Raw genomic sequence first — 24,396 nt, 5'->3', positions numbered from 1 at the left:
GCTATGGTGAACAAGACAGACATGGTCCCTCTCCTTATTTTATACTTTAAATTATAAAGCAAGCCCTTCTTTTTAGCCATTAGATTTTATGCACTCAATATTTTCTAAATACATCCATGCTACAAATAGGTATTTTGCAAATAACATGCTTTTTGCATTTTGAGACAGTACCAAAAGTATATTCAAATATGCCTAAATAGGAAACCGGTTGTGGAATGATTAATATTGAATCAACCATTTTACCCTTAAGTGCTACAATAAGTAAAAATAGAGCTAGAGAACCAACTTTGTTTAGTCAGTTACATTTTTTTTTTCTTTTTTTGGCCGTGCCGCACTGTGCCGCGCCCAGCACCATGTGGGATCTTAGTTCCCTTACCAGGGATCAAACCTGCGTCCCCTGCATTGGGAGTGCAGAGTCTTAACCACTGGACCACCAGGGAAGTCCCCAAGTTACATTTCTATGTTTAATGTCCATTTTCCCTATCAGGCTGTACGTACCATAAAGGCGGGCTCTATGTGTCTTGCTCTCTTGTTCATTGCTATAATTTTAGCACAGAATCTGTGCAATAAATATGCATTAACCTAATGATGAACTATTCGAGGTTTATAACTGTTCCTCAGAGTATGGGAATAAATGAAATAAATTATTTTAAAATTTAAGGCAGATGTTTTGGGTACTTAACACAATACAAAGTTGTCATACTGCTGTGTGCATGCATTTTTTTCTTGCCATAAGTGGAATGTAAAAAAAAAAAACCTGACCTATAGAGACAGTACACAGCATAAGACAGGCCATCCATCTAAATTTATTACCCAATTTTAATGCATCAAGCACTCTTGCCCCCTTACTGCTGACCCACTAAGGAAATGGCTACTCTATCTTTTAAAGGCATGTTTAAAAAATTAAACGTTTGCAATAAGATTTTTCATAATCCAGTCATGAAAAAGTTAAGTTCTTACCAGATTTTGATGCAGAAAGTTCTGTCTTTGTAAGTGCAAAACAGTGGTTTAAATATCAACAGTTCCTACCAAGGGCTATAATTCTCACATGAAATTAAAATAATGTTCTCACAAACTGGCAAGTAACTGCTTCAAGCAGAAGGAGCAACAGTATTTTATTTAATTACAATTAAACATTTCACAAAAGTTTAATTGGGAATGTATATGTACTATTAAGCAGAACACAGAAAACATAAAGAAATAAGGTATTGAGACCTAAAATATCATTTAAAATCCTACCAATGTTATCTTACACATAGTAGGTACTCAATACAACTGAACTGAAAATAAACACTTTATAATATGTGCTTGCAAAATGTGTAATGCTGTAGTAGTAAAGTACAATTTCTGAATATGAGATTTTGTCTGTCAGTTTTTTTAAAAGCCTTTAAAAATATGATATGCATGAGCTTACCCTGAGGGAAAGTAAGATGGAATACAGATTATAAAAATCTTTATGTATTTTCCACAATAGCATTTTGAAGTTGGAAAAGAGCAAATAGTTGTGGAAAAAAACTGAACGAACCAATTACTCAAAATTCAGTACACTCATAACTACCTGATGGAAAATCTGAAGCACCTTTTCTTATGTCTTCTTATGTCATAATATGAAATGTATGAATTATATAGACCTTGATCTTCAGAAGCTTAAGAAAACTTCAAGTTGTAAGCCAAAATGTCATCAGAAAAAGAAAAATCTGGTATAAAAATTGCTACGTAAGGCCACTGTTTAAAGTTCTTTCATGTACAGACACTATACAATTCAGGTACTTTTGTTTTTGTTTTTATTACATAAGCAAAACTTTCAACATAGAAACGTCTGGATATAACTCAGTTCTCTATGAAACCATGCTCAGAGAAAAATGCATCAACAAATAATGCCCTTTTGAGACTTTTTGCAAAAGAAGCTGTAGTTAATACAACTTTTAAATTGAATACTGTAATTTAAAAGCAATTGTTAAGGGTAAAAAAGTTGCAGCATTCCACTACGGAAAAATAAAGTTATTTTATCAAGATAGTTACAGTATTAGTGCTTTAGTGCCAATTCTAACTCTTGACAAAAAGATGCTCCCAAATATCATCCTGTAGTGTCATTTCCACTTGTAACAATTCCAGATTAGATTGCTGGGGCAATGTTTGTATATTCCTATTGAGAGAAAACAAAAGAAATACAGACTTCAAAAGAAGCATTGGTTAAAACATCTGAGCTAGAGTTTTGTTTACATTGCAATTTTCAAAATATTTTAATTAATGTATTACCGCTTGCACTCAAGATCCCCACAAAGCTATCTGGATTCCCAAAGACACAAAGTAACAACAAAACACATCAACGCGGATATCAAATGATAAGTCAGTAGGACAAAAAATATATATGGCACTTGATAGGCTGGCATTAGTAAGCTAATGAAAACAGCATTCTGCTATTTGGGCGAGTTTCACTGGGGACATCACTGACAAAAACTCAAGACTCTTAAACCGTAGTCCCTCAAGAACAGAGCCTGATGTGACACACGCACAACCTCAAATGGGTACTTTATCTTTGTCATCATATGGTATCTAATTCTAAAACTATATGGACTCTTCTAGCATGACTGGTAACAGCAGAGAAAGCTATTAGAGGGGGGAAAGCTTTCCTGCTTTTGGATGGTTACCTACAATGTACGAAGATGTATGGCTTCAATAAACACAGGAAAAGGAATTCACAATAACAATAAGACTATGATTAAAGGATAACAAATGTGAATTCTATACTGTGATGCTATGCAAAATGTTAAATTACCAACCACAAACTGGACATAGGACCATGCAACTAATAAAAGAGCAAAAATGGTAGAATGACATGTTTTTCTGGGACATTAAAAAACTTATTAATACATATATCCTTACCTTTTACTAGGATCTTACATTATTAAAACTGAAAGAAATTTAAAAGTTGATTTATTTTTTGGCACTTATATTAGTATGGAAACGTTTAATTCCAAACAAAAACAGTACTGAAGAAAATTCTTCTATTTTGGTTAATGAAATGTTCAAAATACATGCATATATATTTTTGTCAACATCATTCCTTTAAACAGAGCCAGAATACATTGTATCCTATTTCTTTACTCATTATATAATATAAACATCATTTACATTGATCTTCAAATAAAATATCTGTTGCCTACTAACAAATGTAAAAGGAAACGCTAACTATAATAATTCTGAAAAACTTTTTCAACTGAAATATCTTGTTTATAAAAATGTGGAATTATTCTGAATCACATTCACCCTTGACATGGCTTCTTCTACACTATCTCTTGGATTGATCCCTGCATTCTTCCAATTATTTGAAAACCTATTATAAGCAGAATGCTGAACTAGACATACGAGCATCACCCTCCTCTAGGTTTTCATAACTTGACACTTGAGTCAACTGTTTCCTTGTTGATCTTCCTGCACCTCGCCTCCTCCCAGAACCTGCTCACCCAGCCATCAGCCTCAAACACCACTTTCTCCTTCTCAGTCTAGGAAGATGTCCTACTGTCACCACATCACATCCTCTATATTCTACCCAGATTTTGAGGTCCTCTATAATTTGCATATCCCTGTCTCTACCCAACTCCACATTCTACTCCCAAAAATGGATCTTTGGCTGTAGCCCATTCTAAGTCCTACTCTCCATGACTCAGCTTACAACCTACCTCTTTGGTGAAGAGAGTAGAAATCACAGTACTTAGCGTACATTCCCTGACCATTTCTAACACACTGATCCTTTCCACCTCTCTGTAGGCACTTACCATCTGTGAAAATAAGCTCTTCAAAAATATGGCTGTGCAGAAGAGAGTTAATATAGCATACCTGACCGCTATTGTTTGAAAAGTCTGATTATAAGGTTGGCCCTTGGCTGGCATCTAAGAACTTAGATTTCAGGACGGTTTCCACCACTGATGAGTGCATAAATTGTGCAAACAACATGGTCCATGCTGAACATCTGCTTTCTTGCTCTGAGTCTGGAATGTGGTATGTGCCTGGCAGGGGGTGCCTATGTGACCAGCGCTGGGCGCTGAGTCTCTAACGAGCCTCCCTGGTTGGCAACATTTCACGCGTGTTGTCACAGCTCGTTGCTGGGGGACTCAGGCACATCCTGTGTGACTCCACTGGGAGGGGACTCTTGGAAAGCTGCACCTGGTGTCCTCTGGACTCGCCCGTGCACCAATTCCCCGTGCTGATCGTGCTGTGCGGCCTTCCGCTGGAACATCTCATCTATGAGCGCCACCACATGCTGAGTCCTCTGAAACCTCCTAGCGAATCACTGAACCCGGGGTGGTCTTGGGGACCCCTGACACAATTGCTGCTGTTCACTAACTTTTTAGAGCTATGGATGGGTGTGTGTGTGTATGTGTCTATGTGTGTATGATTAGATTAGATTCCATTCAACAAGCATTTTTAAAGACAGACCATATGAAAGGTAATGGGGGAGACGTGACACTAATGAGGTACCCTCTGTGAAGGAGTTGATCAACTATTTGGGGAAATAGGAAGGTAAACAGCAACAGTTAGAGACCAAATGAAACAAGAGCTAAAGAGGGGGCTTTGGTAAGGCTTTACAGTGGATCATAAAAGGACAGCAGGGTTTAATAAGAAAAGGATGGGGATCAGGAGGCTATTTCTAGCCAAGAGAACGTCAGGAACAAAGATAGAAATACATGAAAACGGGCTTCCGTGGTGGCGCAGTGGTTAAGAATCCGCCTGCCAATGCAGGGGACACGGGTTCAAGCCCTGGTCTGGGAAGGTCCCACATGCCGCGGAGCAACTAAGCCCGTGCGCCGCAACTACTGAGCCTGCGCTCTAGAACCTGCGAGCCACAGCTACTGAGACCGTGTGCCACAACTACTGAAGCCTGTGCACCTAGAGCCCGTGCTCCGCAACAAGAGAAGCCACCGCAATGAGAAGCCTGTGCACCGCAATGAAGAGTAGCCCCCGCTCACCACAACTAGAGAAAACCTGCGGGCAGCAACGGAGACCCAATGCAGCCAAAAATAAAAGAAATAAATTTTTTAAAAATACATGAAAACATATATTATGCTCCAAAAAACAGAGGGTGCATGGAAAAATGTGGTTAGAAAGGCAGCTTAGGGCTGGACCTGGCTAACAAGTCTGGTCTCTTTTTTTATAGGCAACAGATTCCTTGGAAGGTGTCTGCACAAGAGTGATATGACTCCGACTGTGTTTTGGGACAATAACTGTGTTACTAGTGAAGGGACAGAATAAGCAAATCACAGGAGGCAAGGGAGCAAGTTAGAGGCTGCTAAGATTCCCCAAGCAGACCAGGAATACCTACGAATGTAGCATACAGTAAAGGTGGCATTTTCAATCAGTGGGGAAAGGACAAATTACTCAATAAGTAAGCAGTGTTAGAAAAATTGACTATCTCCTGGGAAAAAAATCAGATCCTGCCCTTATATTGTATCGTTAAAACAAATTCTAAAAAGGAACAAGTATTTATATGTTGAAAAAAGTAACCATAAAACCACTTAAAGGAAACACACTAAGGAATTTTAATAAGCACAAACATGATATGAAATCTAAAAGCCATACAGGATTAACTTGACAGGTTCATGAAAATTGACAAGTTCTGTAATGTAAAAGCCACCATAAACAGCCAACTAACATGAAATAAATAGGAGCAAAATATATGATAGGTTAATACCCTCAGTAAATCAAGAGCTCTTAAAAATCAGTAAGAAAAAGTACCAACCCTCAACAGAAACATTGGTAAAACATAGAACTAAGGAAATTGAGGGAAGAAATACAAATGACACATAACATATAAAAAATATGTTTGCATCATTAATAACTGAAGAAAGGCAAATGAGAACTATCTCCTGCTATTAAACTGACAACAGAAAATAAAGATTAATAATGTGGAGTGCTGGCTAGGGTGCAGGTAAACAGGAACTTTCATGTACTTCTGGTAAGAACAAAAATGAGTAAAAAGGGAGCTATGGCAAGGTACCAAAATGTCAATGTGCACAGTGGTTTAAAGGAAATAATGAAAACCTGTAAACTATCCTGAAGTCATCAACAGACGCTTGGTTAAGTAAGTCAGTAATCATCAAACTGGTTTACACATACCCTTAGGAGTATATGAAGACTTTCCAGTGAGTATGCGGGTACAGACAGTTTGGAGGGAATCAATTTCCAGATCTTCAAATTCTCAATGTTTGCTTTCCAAAATAACCTGCCTGTACAATCGGTTAAGGCTGATTCCCTACCTCCCACTTTTATACTAGGAAGATACACCTTCTCATCCTGAATCTTAGTACTTTGCATTACCTGGGGACCCCCCCAAAAGAGGGGGAAATTGGAAATACTGGTGACGGTGCCAAGAAAGTGAACCAACCTTAGCAGCTAGTAATAAATAGCATACTTCTGCAAGTCGGATGCTTTCCATTTCTTTGCTTTCGTTTAATTGTAGGAGGACAAAATCAAGCTGTCAGTAAAAGAACATTCAAAATACTTTTTGAGGATAGATCACTAAGTGACTTTTTTGGCCTATAATTCAGAGTGAGTCCAAAGAATGGAGTGGCATTGCTATAATAAAAGTTCTTTCATTCCCATCTATACAATCATATAAACAAGGTTTCTCAGGACTTACATTTATAAAAAGAAAAAATGGAATTGATAATTGAACACTATTATTCTACTACTAATAAGTAATATTTATCTATGAATACCCAAACTAATTGAAAAGAGAAATGCATTTCCAATAAAACTTTTATCTGATCAATACTTAACAAAATCTGTAATACATTTACGTTATTTTGATCAACTGTAATGGTCATTCAGTCCAGAGAAATATTGAACACCTAAGAGTCACAGAAATCTATTAATATTATGTGTCAAATTTGATTTGGTGAGCAATAAAAGACTTTCAAAGATAAAAGTCTATGGGGCAAACAGAATGGAATCCAAATTCAAGGCCAAAAAAAGGAATGATGTAAAGTTTTCCACTTGTTAAAAGAGCTCATCTGCGTACTTTAAAAAATGGATGTTACCAAATTCCTGTGGTGTGCAGGTTCACTGAAGAGATTTAAAACAATGATGTAACAGTTTTATTTAAGACTCTATTTATAATATGCCAAAAATTCTATCCTTTATAACAAGTTAAACTTATGATTAAAAAGTATTAGATACCAACCTAAAAATGTACAAGGAGGTAGATAATTTTTCATAATTTTAGGGTATGTAAGCAAAAGAGGTTTGAAAAGCACTGAAATAAATAAGACATCCATAGAGTGGAACGATATGCGGCTATTAAGATGAATGAATTGGATGGAGCAATGGATGAGTGACACAGATAAGAACACCTGGGACAATCGCAGTCAGAAGGAAAACTGGGAGGGTTAGTACGACAAGTTTCTAGCTTGGCTGGCTAGCTGTGAGAGCTACAGACCCTGAGGAGATATCAGTGGTCTGGGGAAGAGAGCAAGTGCGACTTTATTTTTAACAGCTTTACTGAGATATAACTCACATACCATACAGTTCTCCCATTTAAAGTGTACAACTCAATGGTTTTTAGTGTATTCACAGAGTTGTGCAACCATCACAATAATCACTTCTTTTGTGCCCCAGCATCCTTCAGCTCGAGGGACACAGCAGCAGTATAACAGGTTCTTGCTGATTCATCTGATCTTGGTTCCTGTTCTATCTTTGTACCCCATGACTTTCATGGTTTTTTCCAACCCCAAAAGCCATGAATCCTGGTCTCTAACTTCCTTCTCACAGTGTCCTTCTGCTCTCTCCTTCCCCCCTTTCTATCCAGGGGCAGAGCTCTGGTAGGCACCGAGCTGACAGGTACCTGGGGACTACTGGAGAGTCTAGGATGCTGAGGAACTCCATGTTTTCCTGACCAAACACACAATTGCTAAAAGTTTTTCAGAGGCAATGTTCCCAGCGGGGACTTCATGAATTCTGAATAGGTTCTCCATCCTAGTCTGGTCCATAGTCAGACCCTCAAGAGTTTCTGAAAACGTTCTATGATGAGCAGAGAATATTTCATGGGGGTGCTTGTGAATGACAGTGGATAAAAGACAAGCTTCTTTCCAGGGGGTAATAGACATTTCTCCCATCTCCTCATCTTCCACCCCAAGCACAGAATCCAAGAGAAAGGAAACATAATAAAATGGAATTTGGGTGCCAGAATGGGGTTAATATGACAAGTGCATGATGAATGAGGAGGAAGCATTTTAGTTCTGTACTTTACTAATACTGCTTGGGAATCTTACTACCTTGTAGGCAGCTGGGGAGCTAATTCAGTTTTAGGGAGGCCACGATTATTCTGGTAAGTGGACAATAGGACATATCAGGAGCACATCTAGGATCTCCCCAACTCTTCCCGGAAGCTGTTTGGCACTGGACACAAGAAGCACATGTCTGATGGCACAGTAAACAGACTGTACTACAGAGGAACATTATAAGAAATTCAAGCCATGACTGATCAGCCCAGACATTTCAATGTGGTGGGGGAGTGAGGAATCCAGACAAGACCAGTCTAAACTTTCCTGGTGGACTTTGAGGCATGTGGAAATACAAAGGTTCATATCTAATTTCAGGTTCAAGAAGTTCCAGGACACCTAGATTAATTAACCATGCATCCTTAATCTAGTCGGTGGTCTAATAATGAAAACAATGAACTCCTTAGTAGGACAAAAAGCCAAAGCAGGGTACAGATGCTGCCTGGACTAAGACTTCTCTCCAGGGCAGGACCTTCAAAGTTCCCCCCAACAATGCTAAAGCTTGGGATAAAGCAACCCTGGAAGAAACCAAAGATTCCAGGCCTTCACCTCTTTTCTTTAGGGCATGAAAGCCAAGGTAAAATGGAGTAATAGGTCTAAACTGTCAGTCTGTACATATGGAATGGGATTCCAGGGTAGCACAATACTACTAGGACAGCTCTAAGGCCAAGTAAGCCGTAAGCACCTTAGTTCACGATTTGCAGGGCAGAAATAGAGACACAGATGTAGACATCAAACGTATGGACACCAAGGGGGGAAAGTGCTGGTGGGGGGGGTGGTGGGATGAATTGGGAGACTGGGATTGACATGGATACACTAATATGTATAAAATAGATAACTAATAAGAAAAAAAAAAGTACCTTAGTTCAGACCTTGGCAGAAACAGAGCAGATGTGATGTCTCATTCCTTTCCCTAAAGGTTAGGAGAGTGTGGAGCCCAACTGTTCAGAAGGGTGCTAACAGTAGGGTGCCTGAATTCATGCCATGCTCATAGAGGTGGGCCTAGTTCAAACACAAATCTATACAAAGCCTGGCTATGCCTTGCTTGCAGGTACTGACAGTAGCCAGGGTGGAAAAGCTCATGTCAAAGTAGCTACAACACGAACATCTATGAAGCAGCATCCAGAATGGTAGGCCCAAGAAAGAGTAGTAGACACTGGTTCCTTAAAAATCTAGTGTGTGGCGACGACTTCTAAAGCTCTCAGTTGGCAGCAAAAGGCAAGAGGAAGGTGAGACTGTGATCTGCCCAGGACCCTAACTGCAACTGCTACATTCTAGATGATACAAAAAGCTTAGGCCCTAGGGGCTTCCCTGGTGGCGCAGTGGTTGAGAGTCCACTTGCCGATGCAGGGGACACGGGTTCGTGCCCCGGTCCGGGAGGATCCCACATGCCGCGGAGCGGCTGGGCCTGTGAGCCATGGCCACTGAGCCTGCGCGTCCGGAGCCTGTGCTCCGCAAGGGGAGAGGCCACAGCAGTGAGAGGCCCACGTACCGCAAAAAAAAAAGAAGCCTAGGCCCTAAAGCCTGGAGACCCATAGCAGGTTGTGGCTCTTTCTAGGACACACTTGTTATGTCCTAAGATGAAGGCTTGATGTCTGGTTTCTACTGGTTGTTAAGTGAGGCTGGCGGGCAATGTGGTCTGGAAGAACTGGGCAGCCAGCAGGAATGGGGCAAGCTGAGGAGAAGAAAAGGATGAGGAAATGGAGCAAGTTCAATGAGAATATAGAAACTGCAGGCTGAGGCAAGCACTCAGGAGCCCCCAATCATCTAAAAAACAGAGGTAAAAATGGAGCTAAATGAAACTAACAATCAGAGTTCAGCACAGAGCTAACAGAAGAAAAACACACAATAGGTACCTGAAACCCAACCTTGCAATTGAGGAAAAGGCTTGCCTCACCCTTCCTCCTCGAGTGGGGATCAATGACCAGCTTCCTTGAGAACAGCCAGGCTGTCACCTGTGACTGGGGATGAATGCCTAGAAGACCTGCTGCAAAGAAACTTGCCACATGAGACAGGAAGAGAAGCAGCACCTTGGTCCAACATAGGGAGGTGTATGAGAGGGGAAAATGACTCCAGTTACATTCATGTTTTTAAACAAGAGATAGCTTTCCTAACACCAAGAGTGATATACACAGTGAAATTAAAAACCTCTTTTAAGGCACTCAGTTAAAATTGAGGGGTGGGAGAAGTTACAGAAGATATTCTATTCAACGCTAAAACTTCAAAAAAAAAATCAGTTGTCAACTCCATTCTACTGGTCCATCTTTTGAAAAATAAGTTTTACTAAAATCACCAAGTAAGCTCAGTGTAAAGTCTTCACAAGCATGAATACTTACGGGAACACTGAAGGTTAGAAAATGTATAAAACCACAATTAGATTATTTGATAGCAACACTAGATATACATCATCTACTCAGAAGAAAATATTAGCCCCAAATTATTAACAAAAATGAGTCAAACATTGACAAACATGCCTCAACAGATGTAATGCTATTGTTCTCATTTAAAATATAATTTGCAGACGTTACTTTTATATGATATTTATGCTGCATTTTCAAATACCAACATGGTGAATTTAAATAAAATCAATCCACAACTCAAAGAGTACGCAATCCAAATTATCAAGTAATGAAACTTTTTATTAATAGTTAGAGTTAGCATATAGTAGTGATGGTTGCACAGCACTATGAATGTAATTAATGCCACTTAATTGTACAGAGATGGTTAAAATGGCAAATTTTATGGTATATATATTTTATCACAATTAAAAAACATAAATGAATGGGAAAAAAAGATAAGTTAGTGTATTTTGTAATTATGTACCCTTTTTATGTACTCAGTTCAATATTTTTTGGTACCTAGAAAATTCACATTGTATCAGGCTAAAATATATCAGCTAAAAGACTTTACCTGATTTTCCATTTCAAAGATTAACCATACAACAGAAATTCTAAAGTAAAAAGTTCAAACAGCTAGCATATTCAAAGTATTTGAGGTATAATAGCTAAGGCATTCTTCAATTATCATGCAATAAGAACACTGATATCTAGGTTGTTTCTTAAGTCAAAATTACATTACAAACTGAATTTATCTATTAAACATAGATACTTTAGGAGTTCAAAAGTCAGTCAACATTTTTAAATGATCATAATCCAACTAACCTTTTTTTTCCTCAGTAATCTTTCTCTGAATTTATTAGTGATAAATCCGCTTGGACCAGCAAACCGTAAACGCTGATATTTAGCCTGAATGCACAAGCTCTTCTGTAGTAGGCCTGATTTATACTGGGGCTGAAATGTGCCACCTCTAAAGTTGGTCTGTAAAGGAAAAAAAAATTAAATGTTAAAACTATAGCTTCCAAGTCTATTTTATTAGTATAAGAAAGGGGAGGGCTTCCCTGGTGGCGAAGTGGTTGAGAGTCCGCCTGTCAATGCAGGGGAGACGGGTTAGTGCCCTGGTCTGGGAAGATCCCACATGCCATGGAGCGGCTGGGCCCATGAGCCATGGCCGCTGAGCCTGCGCTCCGCAACGGGAGAGGCCACAACAGTGAGAGGCCCGCGTACCGCAAAAAAAAAAAAAAAAAAAAAAGAAAAAAGAAAGGGGAAAAGGTCTGGAATGTAGAGCTTCCCTTAATTCTAGGTACTACAGATATTTAAAGGGAAAAGGTTAATGATGGTAATAAAGCATGTTTTCCTCAAACTAGCTTCCTAGTTTATTTTGTATAATAATAATTTAAAAACTATTTTATATAAATGAATTTTTAAAACTATTAAGTTAAATTTTGAAATTCTTGAAATTTATCATACTAAGAAAAAGACAACTTTAAAAACCTCAGAACTATCCTTCTGATTCATAGCGAAGTATATCAAATCCCAACTGGGTGGGGGAAGATATTAAGTATCAACATTTATTTAAGAATCAAAAACTCTCTTGGGACTTCCCTGGTGGTCCAGTGGTTAAGAATCCACCTTCCAATGCAGGGGACGAGGGTTTGATCCCTGGTTGGGGAACTAGGATCCCACATGCCGTGGGGCAACCAAGCCCACGTGCCACAACTACTGAGCCTGAACTCTACAGCCCACGCTCCACAACTAGAGAGAAGCCCGTGCACCACAATGAAGAGCCTGTGTGCTGCAATGAAAGATCCCGCATGCTGCAACTAAGACCCGACACAGCCAAATAAATTTTAAAAATTGAAAAAAAGAATCAAAAACTCTCTTAACTTTACTCTTGTTAGTACCTTTTTTTTTAAAAAAAAATTATTTATTTGGCTGTGCCAGGTCTTAGCTGTGGCATGTAGGATCTAGTTCCCTGACCAAGGATCGAACCTGGCCCCCTGCACTGGGAGCACGGAGTCTTAGCCACTGGACCACCAGGGAAGTTCCTCTTGTCAGTACTTTTGAGTCAATCTTTCTTTACCATAAAAATCCCACTACAGCACATATTTTCAAGAAAAGAACTATACTTAACAAGACATTTCCTGACCTGCATACTGCCCAATATTACAACAGACATAGAGAACAATGAATATGTATGTCCCATGTGGGACATGTACAAATGGTATCTTACAAAGGAGTAATTATAAAAATTAAGTAGATTCTTCTTTCCACAATGATTTAACAAATGGGTATGTTATGCATAATGATACACAAAAATTTATTAAAAAGTATTTATGCCAGGCCTATTTTCCAATTATTTTCTTAAGGCTACAAACAATTTCAGGTAAAACAGAATTATAATGAGACACTGTAATTTTGTTAAAACTATCTGCACCAACTTGATACATCAGGGCTAATCTTGAGATTTACATTGCCCATTTTTACATATCTAATAAGGTGATTACTACCTTGCTTTGAATTAATCCAATTTATGTAAAAAGTAAATTTTAATGAAAGAGCTCCCTTTCTTAGGAATGATTATTTCTTCCCCCTACTTTACTATAAAGAATTGTGAATTTCTAAACAACCATATAACATTACACAGCTTTAAATGATTGGTCAAAAGGAAAGATTAATGCACATATTTTGAAAAACATTTTTTAAGTAAGTTAATGTTAAAGACCTTTCCCTTAAGGAGAATGGGTAACAGGAAATAGATCTTATAACAGTCTTAGAAAAATTACTACAACTGACTATATCTGACCAATGAGAAGTGCAACATGTAGGAAACACTTAAATCTGAATGCCCACCTACACCATCTCTAAATTATATAGACGTTACATTTTTAGTTGACTTTATGCCTCATTACTTAAGAGATTAAAAGATGGTACAAAACATGTTTTTTTTTAAAAAAATATTTATTTATTTGGGTGCACCGGGTCTTAGTTGCAACACGTGGGATCTTTGTTGTGGCATGTTTTAGTTGCGGCATGTAGACTTCTTAGTTGCGGCATGCATGTGGGATCTAGTTCCCAGACCAGGGATCGAACCCGGGCCCTGTGCATTGGGAGCGCAAAGTCTTACCCACTGGACCACCAGGGAAGTCCCAAAACATGTTTATACAGCCTATGGCCCTAGCTATTTTTGAAAACCTAATGTCACACATGCTTTTAGGTACATGAACCACTGGCTAAAAATATTATCTATGCAATGGCTACAAATTGTGTTACTCCCACTGAAAAAAAAAATCTTTTTTTTTTTTTTGGCCCCACCGCGCAGCTTGTGGGATCTTAGTTCCCTGACCAGGGATTGAACCTGGGGCCGTCACAGTGAAAGGGTGGAGTCCTAACCACTAGATGGCCAGGGAATTCCCTGAAAAAAATCTTTTGACATCAAGAATTTTGACTCAGGAAGCCAAGGTATTAACAGAAGATCACTCAAGTACACTCCTAGTCTATGGTTTGGAGATCATTTATACTACCTTTCTGCTCATACTAACTTCCTACTAATGAGCTAACCACTCTAGCCAGACTGCCTGCTACTTTCACCAAAAAAACCCTCAGGTTCTTGGGCTTCCCTGGTGGCACAATGGTTAAGAATCCGCCTGCCAATGCAGGGGACACGCGTTTGAGCCCTGATCCAGGAGGATCCCACATGCCGCGGAGCAACTAAGCCCGTGCGCCACAACTACTGAGCCTGCACTCTAGAGGCCGTGAGCCACAACTACTGAAGCCACAACTACTGAGCCTGTGCGCCTAGGGCCCGTGCTTCTCAAGAGAAGCCACCGCAGTGAGAAGCCTGCACACCCTGTGCACCGCAGTGAAGGATAGGCCCCGCTTGCCGCAACTAGAGAAAGCCTGCGCGCAGCAACAAAGACCCAAGGCAGCCAAAAAAAAAATAAATAAATAATAGTAATAAATAAAAAGGTTTAACGATAAATAAATAGTACAAAAAAAAACCCCAAACAGGTTCTTTTCTTTTCTTTTTGGGGGGAGGGGAAAGAGACACTGTAGAGTGGAAAAATATGAAAAAAGGACCTATCATAAGCACGAAATTCAGTCAAAATGGATTTAAAAAGCACCTCAATTTATGAGAGCAAGGAGAGAGAAACATAATATTTTGCACTATAATTCTTATTCCATATGTTTGGGGGATGAAGTGTTCTGGAAAAACAAACATGTTCACTGATTAAAAGTATCACTGACATCAGACATAGCTGTACAAATAACTAGAACGTGATGAAATATGCTTTAACAAAGCATGTTGGACCAGAGTCTTTCTCTGATGATCCAGAAGGCCTCTGAGGGTTGTGTGTCTATGGGCAGGGTTTTTCAATCACTGAATCCTGGAGAAGGCTCTATAGCTATGCACTTACATCTTAAGAGGTAAAGAGGCAGGCTTAAAGGGAAGGTCTGGGACCTTGCCCACCTCTCCACCTAGAGCCACTCCATCTGCATCTGTTTTATGTATTTGAGTTTCCATGTAATATTTGAAAAAGGATTCCACTGGTAAAAAATATATTTGAAAATCAAATCCTGAGGAAAGGGGTCATCATTAACCTGATTACAGTTAACTATAATCCAGAAATATTAATTTAAAGCTACTATTTGAAATATAACAAAAAGAGCTTTTAATTTACTAACACTTAGAACATTATGTTCAAAGCAAAAACCCAAAGCTAGAATTGGATGGAGAATAACACTCTACCTTAAAAGTTCTTCTAAAGCCTCTTGTATTTTGATGGTTTCCCTCAATTCCAAATGGTTTGTGAGTAATGACGTCTTTTCTCTGCATAGTATGATAATTCTGCATGAAAAAAGTATTAGTATGGTTAATATACTTTAAGTTTTATTTTTAAAAGTTCATTTTACCATTCAAAAAATACATGTTTTTGTTTGTTCGTTTTTGGCCACACTGTGCAGCACATGGGATCTTAGTTCTCCGACCAGGGATCAAACCCACTCCCCCTACACTGGAAGCACAGAGTCTTAACCACTGGACCACCAGGGAAGTCCCACAAAAATACACGTTTTAAATGCATGGGATTAAGAACACAAAGCATGTAGCATGTAGCTTAGCTGTATGAACATACACACATCCTCCTTCATGTAACCCATGCTAGTTTGTGAGGGGTTGGTTTAATTCATGAATGTGAGAAGTGTAACAAAATACATACTCCTGTATAACACAATGGGTAACTTTTAGAAAATGGACTGTAAATCTAGCATTTATTCAGGCATCCAGAAGAGAAACAAACCCATTATTACTAGGAGTTGCTAAAGAGTTGCCACTGTCTGAGAACACAAATTCTCAATGCTATAGGAGGCAGGTGCTGCTGAATCAGGTACCTGCTTTGAGTAGATGCTCCTGCCATGACTAGGTAAGTATCAGAAGGCAGAGTATTAAGACTGTAACTACAAAGAACCTGAAACCTTTGATGGGAGCAGGAAAGATGGGGCCCATTTTTTTTTTTTTTTTAAGAATGCCTATGGAGAACTTCCGGGAAGATGGCGGAAGAGTAAGACGCGGAGATCACCTTCCTCCCCACAGATACACCAGAAATACATCTACACGTGGAACAACTCCTACAGAACACCTACTGAACGCTGGCAGAAGACCTCAGATCACCCAAAAGGCAAGAAACCCCCACGTACCTGGGTAGGGCAAAAGAAAAAAGAATAAACAGAGACAAAACGATAGGGACGGGACCTGCACCAGTGGGAAGGAGCTGTGAAGGAGGAAAGGTTTCCACACACTAGGAAGCCCCTTCGCGGGCGGAGACTGTGGGTGGCGGAGAGGGAAAGCTTCGGAGCTGCGGAGGAGAGCACAGCAACAGGGGTGCGGGGGGGGCAAAGCGGAGAGATTCCCGCACAGAGGATCGGTGCCGACCGGCGCTCACCAGCCCGAGAGGCTTGTCTGCTCCCCCGCCGGGGCGGGCGGGGCTGGGAGCTGAGGCTCGGGCTTCGGTCGGAGCGCAGGGAGAGGCCTGGGGTTGGCGGCGTGAACACAGCCTGCAGGGGGTTAGTGTGCCACGGCTGGCCGGGAGGGAGTACGGGGAAAAGTCTGGAGCTGCCGAAGAGGCAAGAGACTTTTCCTTCCCTCTTTGTTTCCTGGTGCGGGAGGAGAGGGGATGAAGAACGCTGCTTAAAGGAGCTCCAGGGACGGGCGCGAGCCGCGGCTAAAAGCGTGGACCCCAGAGACGGGCATGAGACGCTAAGGCTGCTGCTGCTGCCACCAAGAAGCCTGTGTGCGAGCCTCAGTGTCACTATCCACCCCCCCTTCTAGGGAGCCTGTGCAGCCCGTCACTGCCAGGGTCCCGGGATCCAGGGACAACTCCCCCGGGAGAACGAACGGCACGCCTCAGGCTGGTGCACCGTCCCGCCGGCCTCTGCCGCCGCAGGCTCACGCCGCACTCCGTGCCCCTCCCTCCCCCAGGCCTGAGTGAGCCAGAGCCCCCGAATCAGCTGCTCCGTTAACCCCGTCCCTTCTGAGTGAAGAACGGACGCCCTCCTGCGAACTACACGCAGAGGGGGGCCAAATCCAAAGCTGAGCACCTGGGAGCTGTGAGAACCAAGAATAGAAAGGGAAATCTCTCCCAGCAGCCTCAGAAGCAGCAGATTAAAGCTCCACAATCAACTTGATGTACCTGCATCTGTGGAATATATGAATAGACAAGGAATCATCCCAAATTAAGGAGGTGGACTTTGAGAGCAAGATTTACGATTTTTTCCCCTTTTCCTCTTTTTGTGAGTGTGTATGTATATGCTTCTGTGTGAGATTTTGTCTGTATAGCTTTGCTTCCACCATTTGTCCTAGGGTTCTATCCATCCGTTTTTTTTCTCTTAATAATTATTTTTTATTTTAATAACTTTATTATATTTTATCTTACTTTATTTTATTTTACTTTATCTTCTTTCTTTCTTTCTTCCTTCCTTCCCTCCTTCCTCCCTCCCTCCCTCCCTCTCTTTCTTTCTTTCTACTTCTACTAATTCTTTCTTTCTACTTTTTCTCCCTTTTATTCTGAGCCGTGTGGATGAAAGGCACTTTGGTGCTGCAGCCAGGAGTCAGCGCTGTGCCTCTGAGGTGGGAGAGCCAACTTCAGAACACTGGTCCACAAGAGACCTCCCAGCTCCACATAATATCAAACGGCGAAAATCTCCCAGAGATCTCCATCTCAACACCAGCACCCAGCTTCACTCAACGACCAGCAAGCTACAGTGCTGGACATCCTATGCCAAACAACTAACAAGACAGGAACACAACCCCACCCATTAGCAGACAGGCTGCCTAATATCATAATAAGTCCACAGACACCCCAAAACACACCACCAGAGGTGGACCTGCTTATCAGAAAGACAAGATCAGGCCTCATCCACCAGAACACAGGCACTAATCCCCTCCACCAGGAAGCCTACACAACCCACTGAACCAACCTTAGCCACTGGGGACAGACACAAAAAACAACGGGAACTACGAACCTGCAGCCTGCAAAAAGGAGACCCCAAACACAGTAAGATAAGCAAAATGAGAAGACAGAAAAACACACAGCAGATGGAAGGAGCAAGATAAAAACCCACGAGACCTAACAAATGAAGAGGAAATAGGCAGTCTACCTGAAAAAGAATTCAGAATAATGATAGTAAAGATGATCCAAAATCTTGGAAACAGAATAGACAAAATGCAAGAAACATTTAACAAGGACCTAGAAGAGCTAAAGATGAAACAAACAATGATGAACAACACAATAAATGAAATTAAAAATACTCTAGATGGGATCAATAGCAGAATAACTGAGGCAGAAGAACGGAAAAGTGACCTGGAAGATAAAATAGTGGAAATAACTACTGTAGAGCAGAATAAAGAAAAAAGAATGAAAAGAACTGAGGACAGTCTCAGAGACCTCTGGGACAACATTAAACGCACCAACATTCAAATTATAGGGGTTCCAGAAGAAGAAGAGAAAAAGAAAGGGACTGAGAAGATATGTGAAGAGATTATAGTTGAAAACTTCCCTAATATGGGAAAGGAAATAGTTAATCAAGTCCAGGAAGCACAGAGAGTCCCATACAGGATAAATCCAAGGAGAAATACACCAAGACACATATTAATCAAACTGTCAAAAATTAAATACAAAGAAAACATATTAAAAGCAGCAAGGGAAAAACAACTAATAACACACAAGGGAATCCCCATAAGGTTCACAGCTGATCTCTCAGCAGAAACTCTGCAAGCCAGAAGGGACTGGCAGGACATATTTAAAGTGATGAAGGAGAAAAACCTGCAACCAAGATTACTCTACCCAGCAAGGATCTCATTCAGATTTGATGGAGAAATTAAAACCTTTACAGACAAGCAAAAGCTGAGAGAGTTCAGCACCACCAAACAAGCTTTACTACAACTGCTAAATGAACTTCTCTAGGCAAGAAACACAAGAGAAGGAAAAGACCTACAATAATGAACCCAAAACAATTAAGAAAATGGGAATAGGAACATACATATCGAGAATTACCTTAAATGTAAATGGACTAAATGCTCCCACCAAAAGACACAGATTGGCTGAATGGATACAAAAACAAGACCCATATATTTACTATCTACAAGAGACCCACTTCAGACCTAGAGACACATACAGACTGAAAGTAAGGGGATGGAAAAAGATATTTCATGCAAATGGAAACCAAAAGAAAGCTGGAGTAGCAATTCTCATATCAGACAAAATAGACTTTAAAATAAAGCCTATTAGAAGAGACAAAGAAGGACACTACATAATGATCAAGGGATCGATCCAAGAAGAAGATATAACAATTGTAAATATTTCTGCACCCAACATAGGAGCACCTCAATACATAAGGCAAATACTAACAGCCATAAAAGGGGAAATCGACAGTAACAAATTCATAGTAGGGGACTTTAACACCCCACTTTCACCAATGGACAGATCATCTAAAATGAAAATAAACAAGGAAACACAAGCTTTAAATGATACATTAAACAAGATGGACTTAATTGATATTTATAGGACATTCCATCCAAAAACAACAGAATACACAGTTTTCTCAAGTGCTCATGGAACACTCTCCAGGATAGATCATATCTTGGGTCACAAATCAAGCCTTGGTAAATTTAAGAAAACTGAAATTGTATCAAGTACCTTTTCCGACCACAACGCTATGAGACTAGATATCAATTACAGGAAAAGATGTGTAAAAAATACAAACACATGGAGGCTAAACAATACACTACTTAATAACGAAGTGATCACTGAAGAAATCAAAGAGGAAATAAAGAAATACCTAGAAACAAATTACAATGGAGACACGACGACCCAAAATCTATGGGATGCAGGAAAAGCAGTTCTAAGAGGGAAGTTTATAGCAATACAATCCTACCTTAAGAAACAGGTAACATCTCGAATAAACAACCTAACCTTGCACCTAAAGCAGTTAGAGAAAGAAGAACAAAAAAACCCAAAGTTAGCAGAAGGAAAGAAATCATAAAAATCAGATCAGAAATAAATGAAAAAGAAATGAAGGAAACGATAGCAAAGATCAATAAAACTAAAAGCTGGTTCTTTGAGAAGATAAACAAAATTGATAAACCATTAGCCAGACTCATCAAGAAAAAAAAGGAGAAGACTCAAAGCAATAGAATTAGAAATGAAAAAGGAGAAGTAACAACTGACACTGCAGAAATACAAAAGATCATAAGAGATTACTACAAGCAAATCTATGCCAATAAAATGGACAACCTGGAAGAAATGGACAAATTCTTAGAAATGCACAACCTGCCAAGACTCAATCGGAAGAAATAGAAAATATGAACAGACCAATCACAAGCACTGAAATTGAAACTGTGATTAAAAATCTTCCAACGAACAAAAGCCCAGGACCAGATGGCTTAACAGGCGAATTCAATCAAACATTTAGAGAAGAGCTAACACCTAACCTTCTCAAACTCTTCCAAAATATAGCAGAGGGAGGAACACTCCCCAACTCATTCTACGAGGCCACCATCACCCTGATACCAAAATCAGATGAAGATTTCACAAAGAAAGAAAACTACAGGCCAATATCACTGATGAACATAGATGCAAAAATCCTCCACAAAATACTAGCAAACAGAATCCAACAGCACATTAAACGGATCATACACCATGATCAAGTGGGGTTTATTCCAGGAATGCAGGGATTCTTCAATATACGCAAATCAATCAACGTGATACACCATAGTAACAAACTGAAGGAGAAAAACCATATGATCATCTCAATAGATGCAGAGAAAGCTTTCGACAAAATTCAACACCCATTTATGATAAAAACCCTGCAGAAAGTAGGCACAGAGGGAACTTTCCTCAACATAATAAAGGCCATATATGACAAACCCACAGCCAACATCGTCCTCAATGGTGAAAAACTGAAAGCATTTCCACGAAGATCAGGAACAAGACAAGGTTACCCACTCTCACCACTATTATTCAACATAGTTTTGGAAGTCTTAGCCACAGCAATCAGAGAAGAAAAGGAAATAAAAGGAATCCAAATCAGAAAAGAAGAAGTAAAGCTGTCACTGTTTTCAGATGACATGATACCATACATAGAGAATCCTAAAGATGCTACCAGAAAACTACGAGAGCTAATCAATGAATTTGGTAAAGTAGCAGGATACAAAATTAATGCACAGAAATCTCTGGCATTCCTATACACTAAGGATGAAAAATCTGAAAGTGAAATCAAGAAAACACTCCCATCTACCACTGCAATGAAAAGAATAAAATATCTAGGAATAAACCTACCTAAGGAGACAAAAGACCAGTATGCAGAAAATTATAAGACACTGATGAAAGAAATTAAAGATGATACAAATAGATGGAGAGATATACCATGTTCTTGGATTGGAAGAATCAACATTGTGAAAATCACTCTACTACCCAAAGCAATCTACAGATTCAATGCAATCCCTATCCAACTACCACTGGCATTTTTCACACAACTAGAACAAAAAATTTCACAATTTGTATGGAAACACAACAGACCCCGAATAGCCAAAGCAAACTTGAGAATGAAAAACAGAGCTGGAGGAATCAGGCTCCCTGACTTCAGACTATACTACAAAGCTACAGTAATCAAGACAGTATGGTACTGGCACAAAGACAGAAATATAGATCAATGGAACGGGATAGAAAGCCCAGAGATAAACCCACGCACATATGGTCACCTTATCTTTGATAAAGGAGGCAGGAATGTACAGTGGAGAAAGGACAGCCTCTTCAATAAGTGGTGCTGTGAAAACTGGACAGGTACATGTAAAAGTATGAGATTAGATCACTCCCTAACACCATACACAAAAATAAGCTCAAAATGGATTAAAGACCTAAATGTAAGGCCAGAAACTATCAAACTCTTAGAGGAAAACATAGGCAGAACACTCTATGACATAAATCACAGCAAGATCCTTTTTGACCCACCTCCTAGAGAAATGGAAATGAAAACAAAAATAAACAAATGGGACCTAATGAAACTGAAAAGCTTTTGCACAGCAAAGGAAACCATAAACAAGACCAAAAGACAACCCTCAGAATGGGAGAAAATATTTGCAAATGAAGCAACTGACAAAGGATTAATCTCCAAAATTTACAAGCAGCTCATGCAGCTCAATAACAAAAAAACAAACAACCCAATCCAAAAATGTGCAGAAGACCTAAATAGACATTTCTCCAAAGAAGATATACAGACTGCCAACAAACACATGAAAGGATGCTCAACATCACTAATCATTAGAGAAATGCAAATCAAAACTACAATGAGATATCATCTCACACCAGTCAGAATGGCCATCATCAAAAAATCTAGAAACAATAAATGCTGGAGAGGGTGTGGAGAAAAAGGAACCCTCTTGCACTGTTGGTGGGAATGTAAATTGATACAGCCACTGTGGAGAACAGTATGGAGGTTCCTTAAAAAACTACAAATAGAACTACCATATGACCCAGCAATCCCACTACTGGGCATATACCCCGAGAAACCCATAATTCAAAAAGAGTCATGTACCAAAATGTTCATTGCAGCTCTATTTACAATAGCCCAGAGATGGAAACAACCTAAGTGTCCATCATCGGATGAAAGGATAAAGAAGATGTGGCACATATATACAATGGAATATTACTCAGCCATAAAAAGAAACGCAATTGAGCTATTTGTAATGAGGTAGATAGACCTAGAGTCTGTCATACAGAGTGAAGTCAGGAAGAGAAAGACAAATACCTTATGCTAACACATATATATGGAATTTAAGAAAAAAAAATGTCATGAAGAACCTAGGGGTAAGACAGGAATAAAGACACAGACCTACTGGAGAATGGTCTTGAGGATATGCGGAGGGGGAAGGGTAAGCTGTGACAAAGCGAGAGAGAGACATGTACTTATATACACTACCAAACGTAAGGTAAATAGCTAGTGGGAAGCAGCCACATAGCACAGGGAGATCAGCTCGGTGCTTTGTGACCACCTGGAGGGGTGGAATAGGGAGGGTGGGAGGGAGGGAGATGCAAGAGGGAAGAGATATGGGAACATATGTATATATATAACTGCTTCACTTCGTTATAAAGCAGAAACTAACACACCATTGTAAAGCAATTATACTCCAATAAAGATGTAAGAAAAAAAAACCAAAAAAAAAAAAAAGGAATGCCTATGTTGCGTTGTAGCAGAACTGACTATTCTGTAAAGATTAAATGTTAGGATGCATATGATAACATTCTTGGTACAATATTTACACGTTGTGGGCATCCACGCAGGCTGATTTTCCTCCATTCAGGAAGCCATGCAATCAAATAGGAAGTATCTTTTCAGTCAGCATTAATATGGGTCACACTTCATCATCAGGTGAGGGGACGGGATCATTGGTTGTGGGCTCCTGGGGGCTGCTCTGTCTATTCCATTTACCAGTGCACCCCGATGGGATGTGTGCTGCTTAGTACCTAAGCTTTGTCTCAGACTCCCAACTCACACTCTATACTCGACTTGGGGTTTGGACTGGGAGTCAGTCCTTGAAGCCAGCTCCCACTTAGATCCCACCCACAGGGACACTGGAGGGAGACTAGAAGGCTGGAAGAGAGGAGGCGGGGTTGCTCCTTCCTGTATGTTTGTTGTTCTGCTTTTCATCCTGGCAGTGGTCCTTTGGTTCAGCCTCCAGTTTGTTTGTTTTTTGACACAGCCAGCTCCAGCTGGGCAGCCCCCACTCCTCGGAGGTCCACACCCAGCTCACACCGGCCTTTCTCTAAGCTTCTAGAGCTCTACGCTTTCTTCCCTAAAGGTCGTGGTTGCTTCCTTTGGTTTTTTGATTATTTTTATTTTTATTTATTTTGGGCTGCGTTGGGCATTCATTGCTGCATCCGGGCTTTCTGTAGTTGCGGCAAACGGGGGCTACTCTTCGTTGAGGTGCGCGGGCTTCTCGTTGCGGGGGCTTCTCTCGTTGCGGAGCATGGGCTCTAGGCACGTGGGCTTCAGTAGTTGTGGCACGCAGGCTCAGTAGTTGTGCCGCATGGGCTCTAGAGCGCAGGCTCAGTAGCTGTGGTGCACGGGCTCAGTTGCTCCGCGGCATGTGGGATCTTCCCGGACCAGGGCTTGAAACCGTGTACCCTGCATCGGCAGGTGGATTCTTAACCACTGCGCTGCCAAGGAAGCCCGATGGGGCCCAGTTTGAAGATGGTTTCTTTCTCCAAAATCAACAGTCTTATAAC

General features: G+C 40.2%; 1 protein-coding gene across 32 annotated transcripts in view; it reads right to left on the bottom strand.

Annotated features, from left to right (window-relative positions):
• Window positions 1-1,083: 1,083 nt before the first annotated feature.
• Window positions 1,084-24,396, bottom strand: part of BCLAF3 (BCLAF1 and THRAP3 family member 3) — a 66,459-nt gene continuing 43,146 nt past the window's right edge. For 28 of the 32 annotated variants that reach the window (XM_067723564.1, XM_067723555.1, XM_067723578.1 and 25 more), the window contains 3 exons: window positions 15,366-15,464; window positions 11,441-11,596; window positions 1,084-2,146 (listed from right to left, as the gene is read on the bottom strand). In XM_067723564.1, the coding sequence (XP_067579665.1) occupies window positions 2,117-2,146; window positions 11,441-11,596; window positions 15,366-15,464 (285 nt within the window). In that variant the 3' untranslated portion in view covers window positions 1,084-2,116. Of the gene's footprint in view, window positions 2,147-2,886; window positions 2,915-11,440; window positions 11,597-15,365; window positions 15,467-24,396 lie in introns of those variants that run through there. The other 4 variants (XR_010940013.1, XR_010940014.1, XM_067723573.1 and 1 more) reach the window with 3 other exon arrangements.

This window comes from Pseudorca crassidens, chromosome X (genome assembly GCF_039906515.1).
Source record: "Pseudorca crassidens isolate mPseCra1 chromosome X, mPseCra1.hap1, whole genome shotgun sequence".
NCBI classification, from domain to species: domain Eukaryota; kingdom Metazoa; phylum Chordata; class Mammalia; order Artiodactyla; family Delphinidae; genus Pseudorca; species Pseudorca crassidens.
Note: the sequence above shows the minus strand (reverse complement) of the source record. Positions and strands in the feature narration are given on the sequence as shown.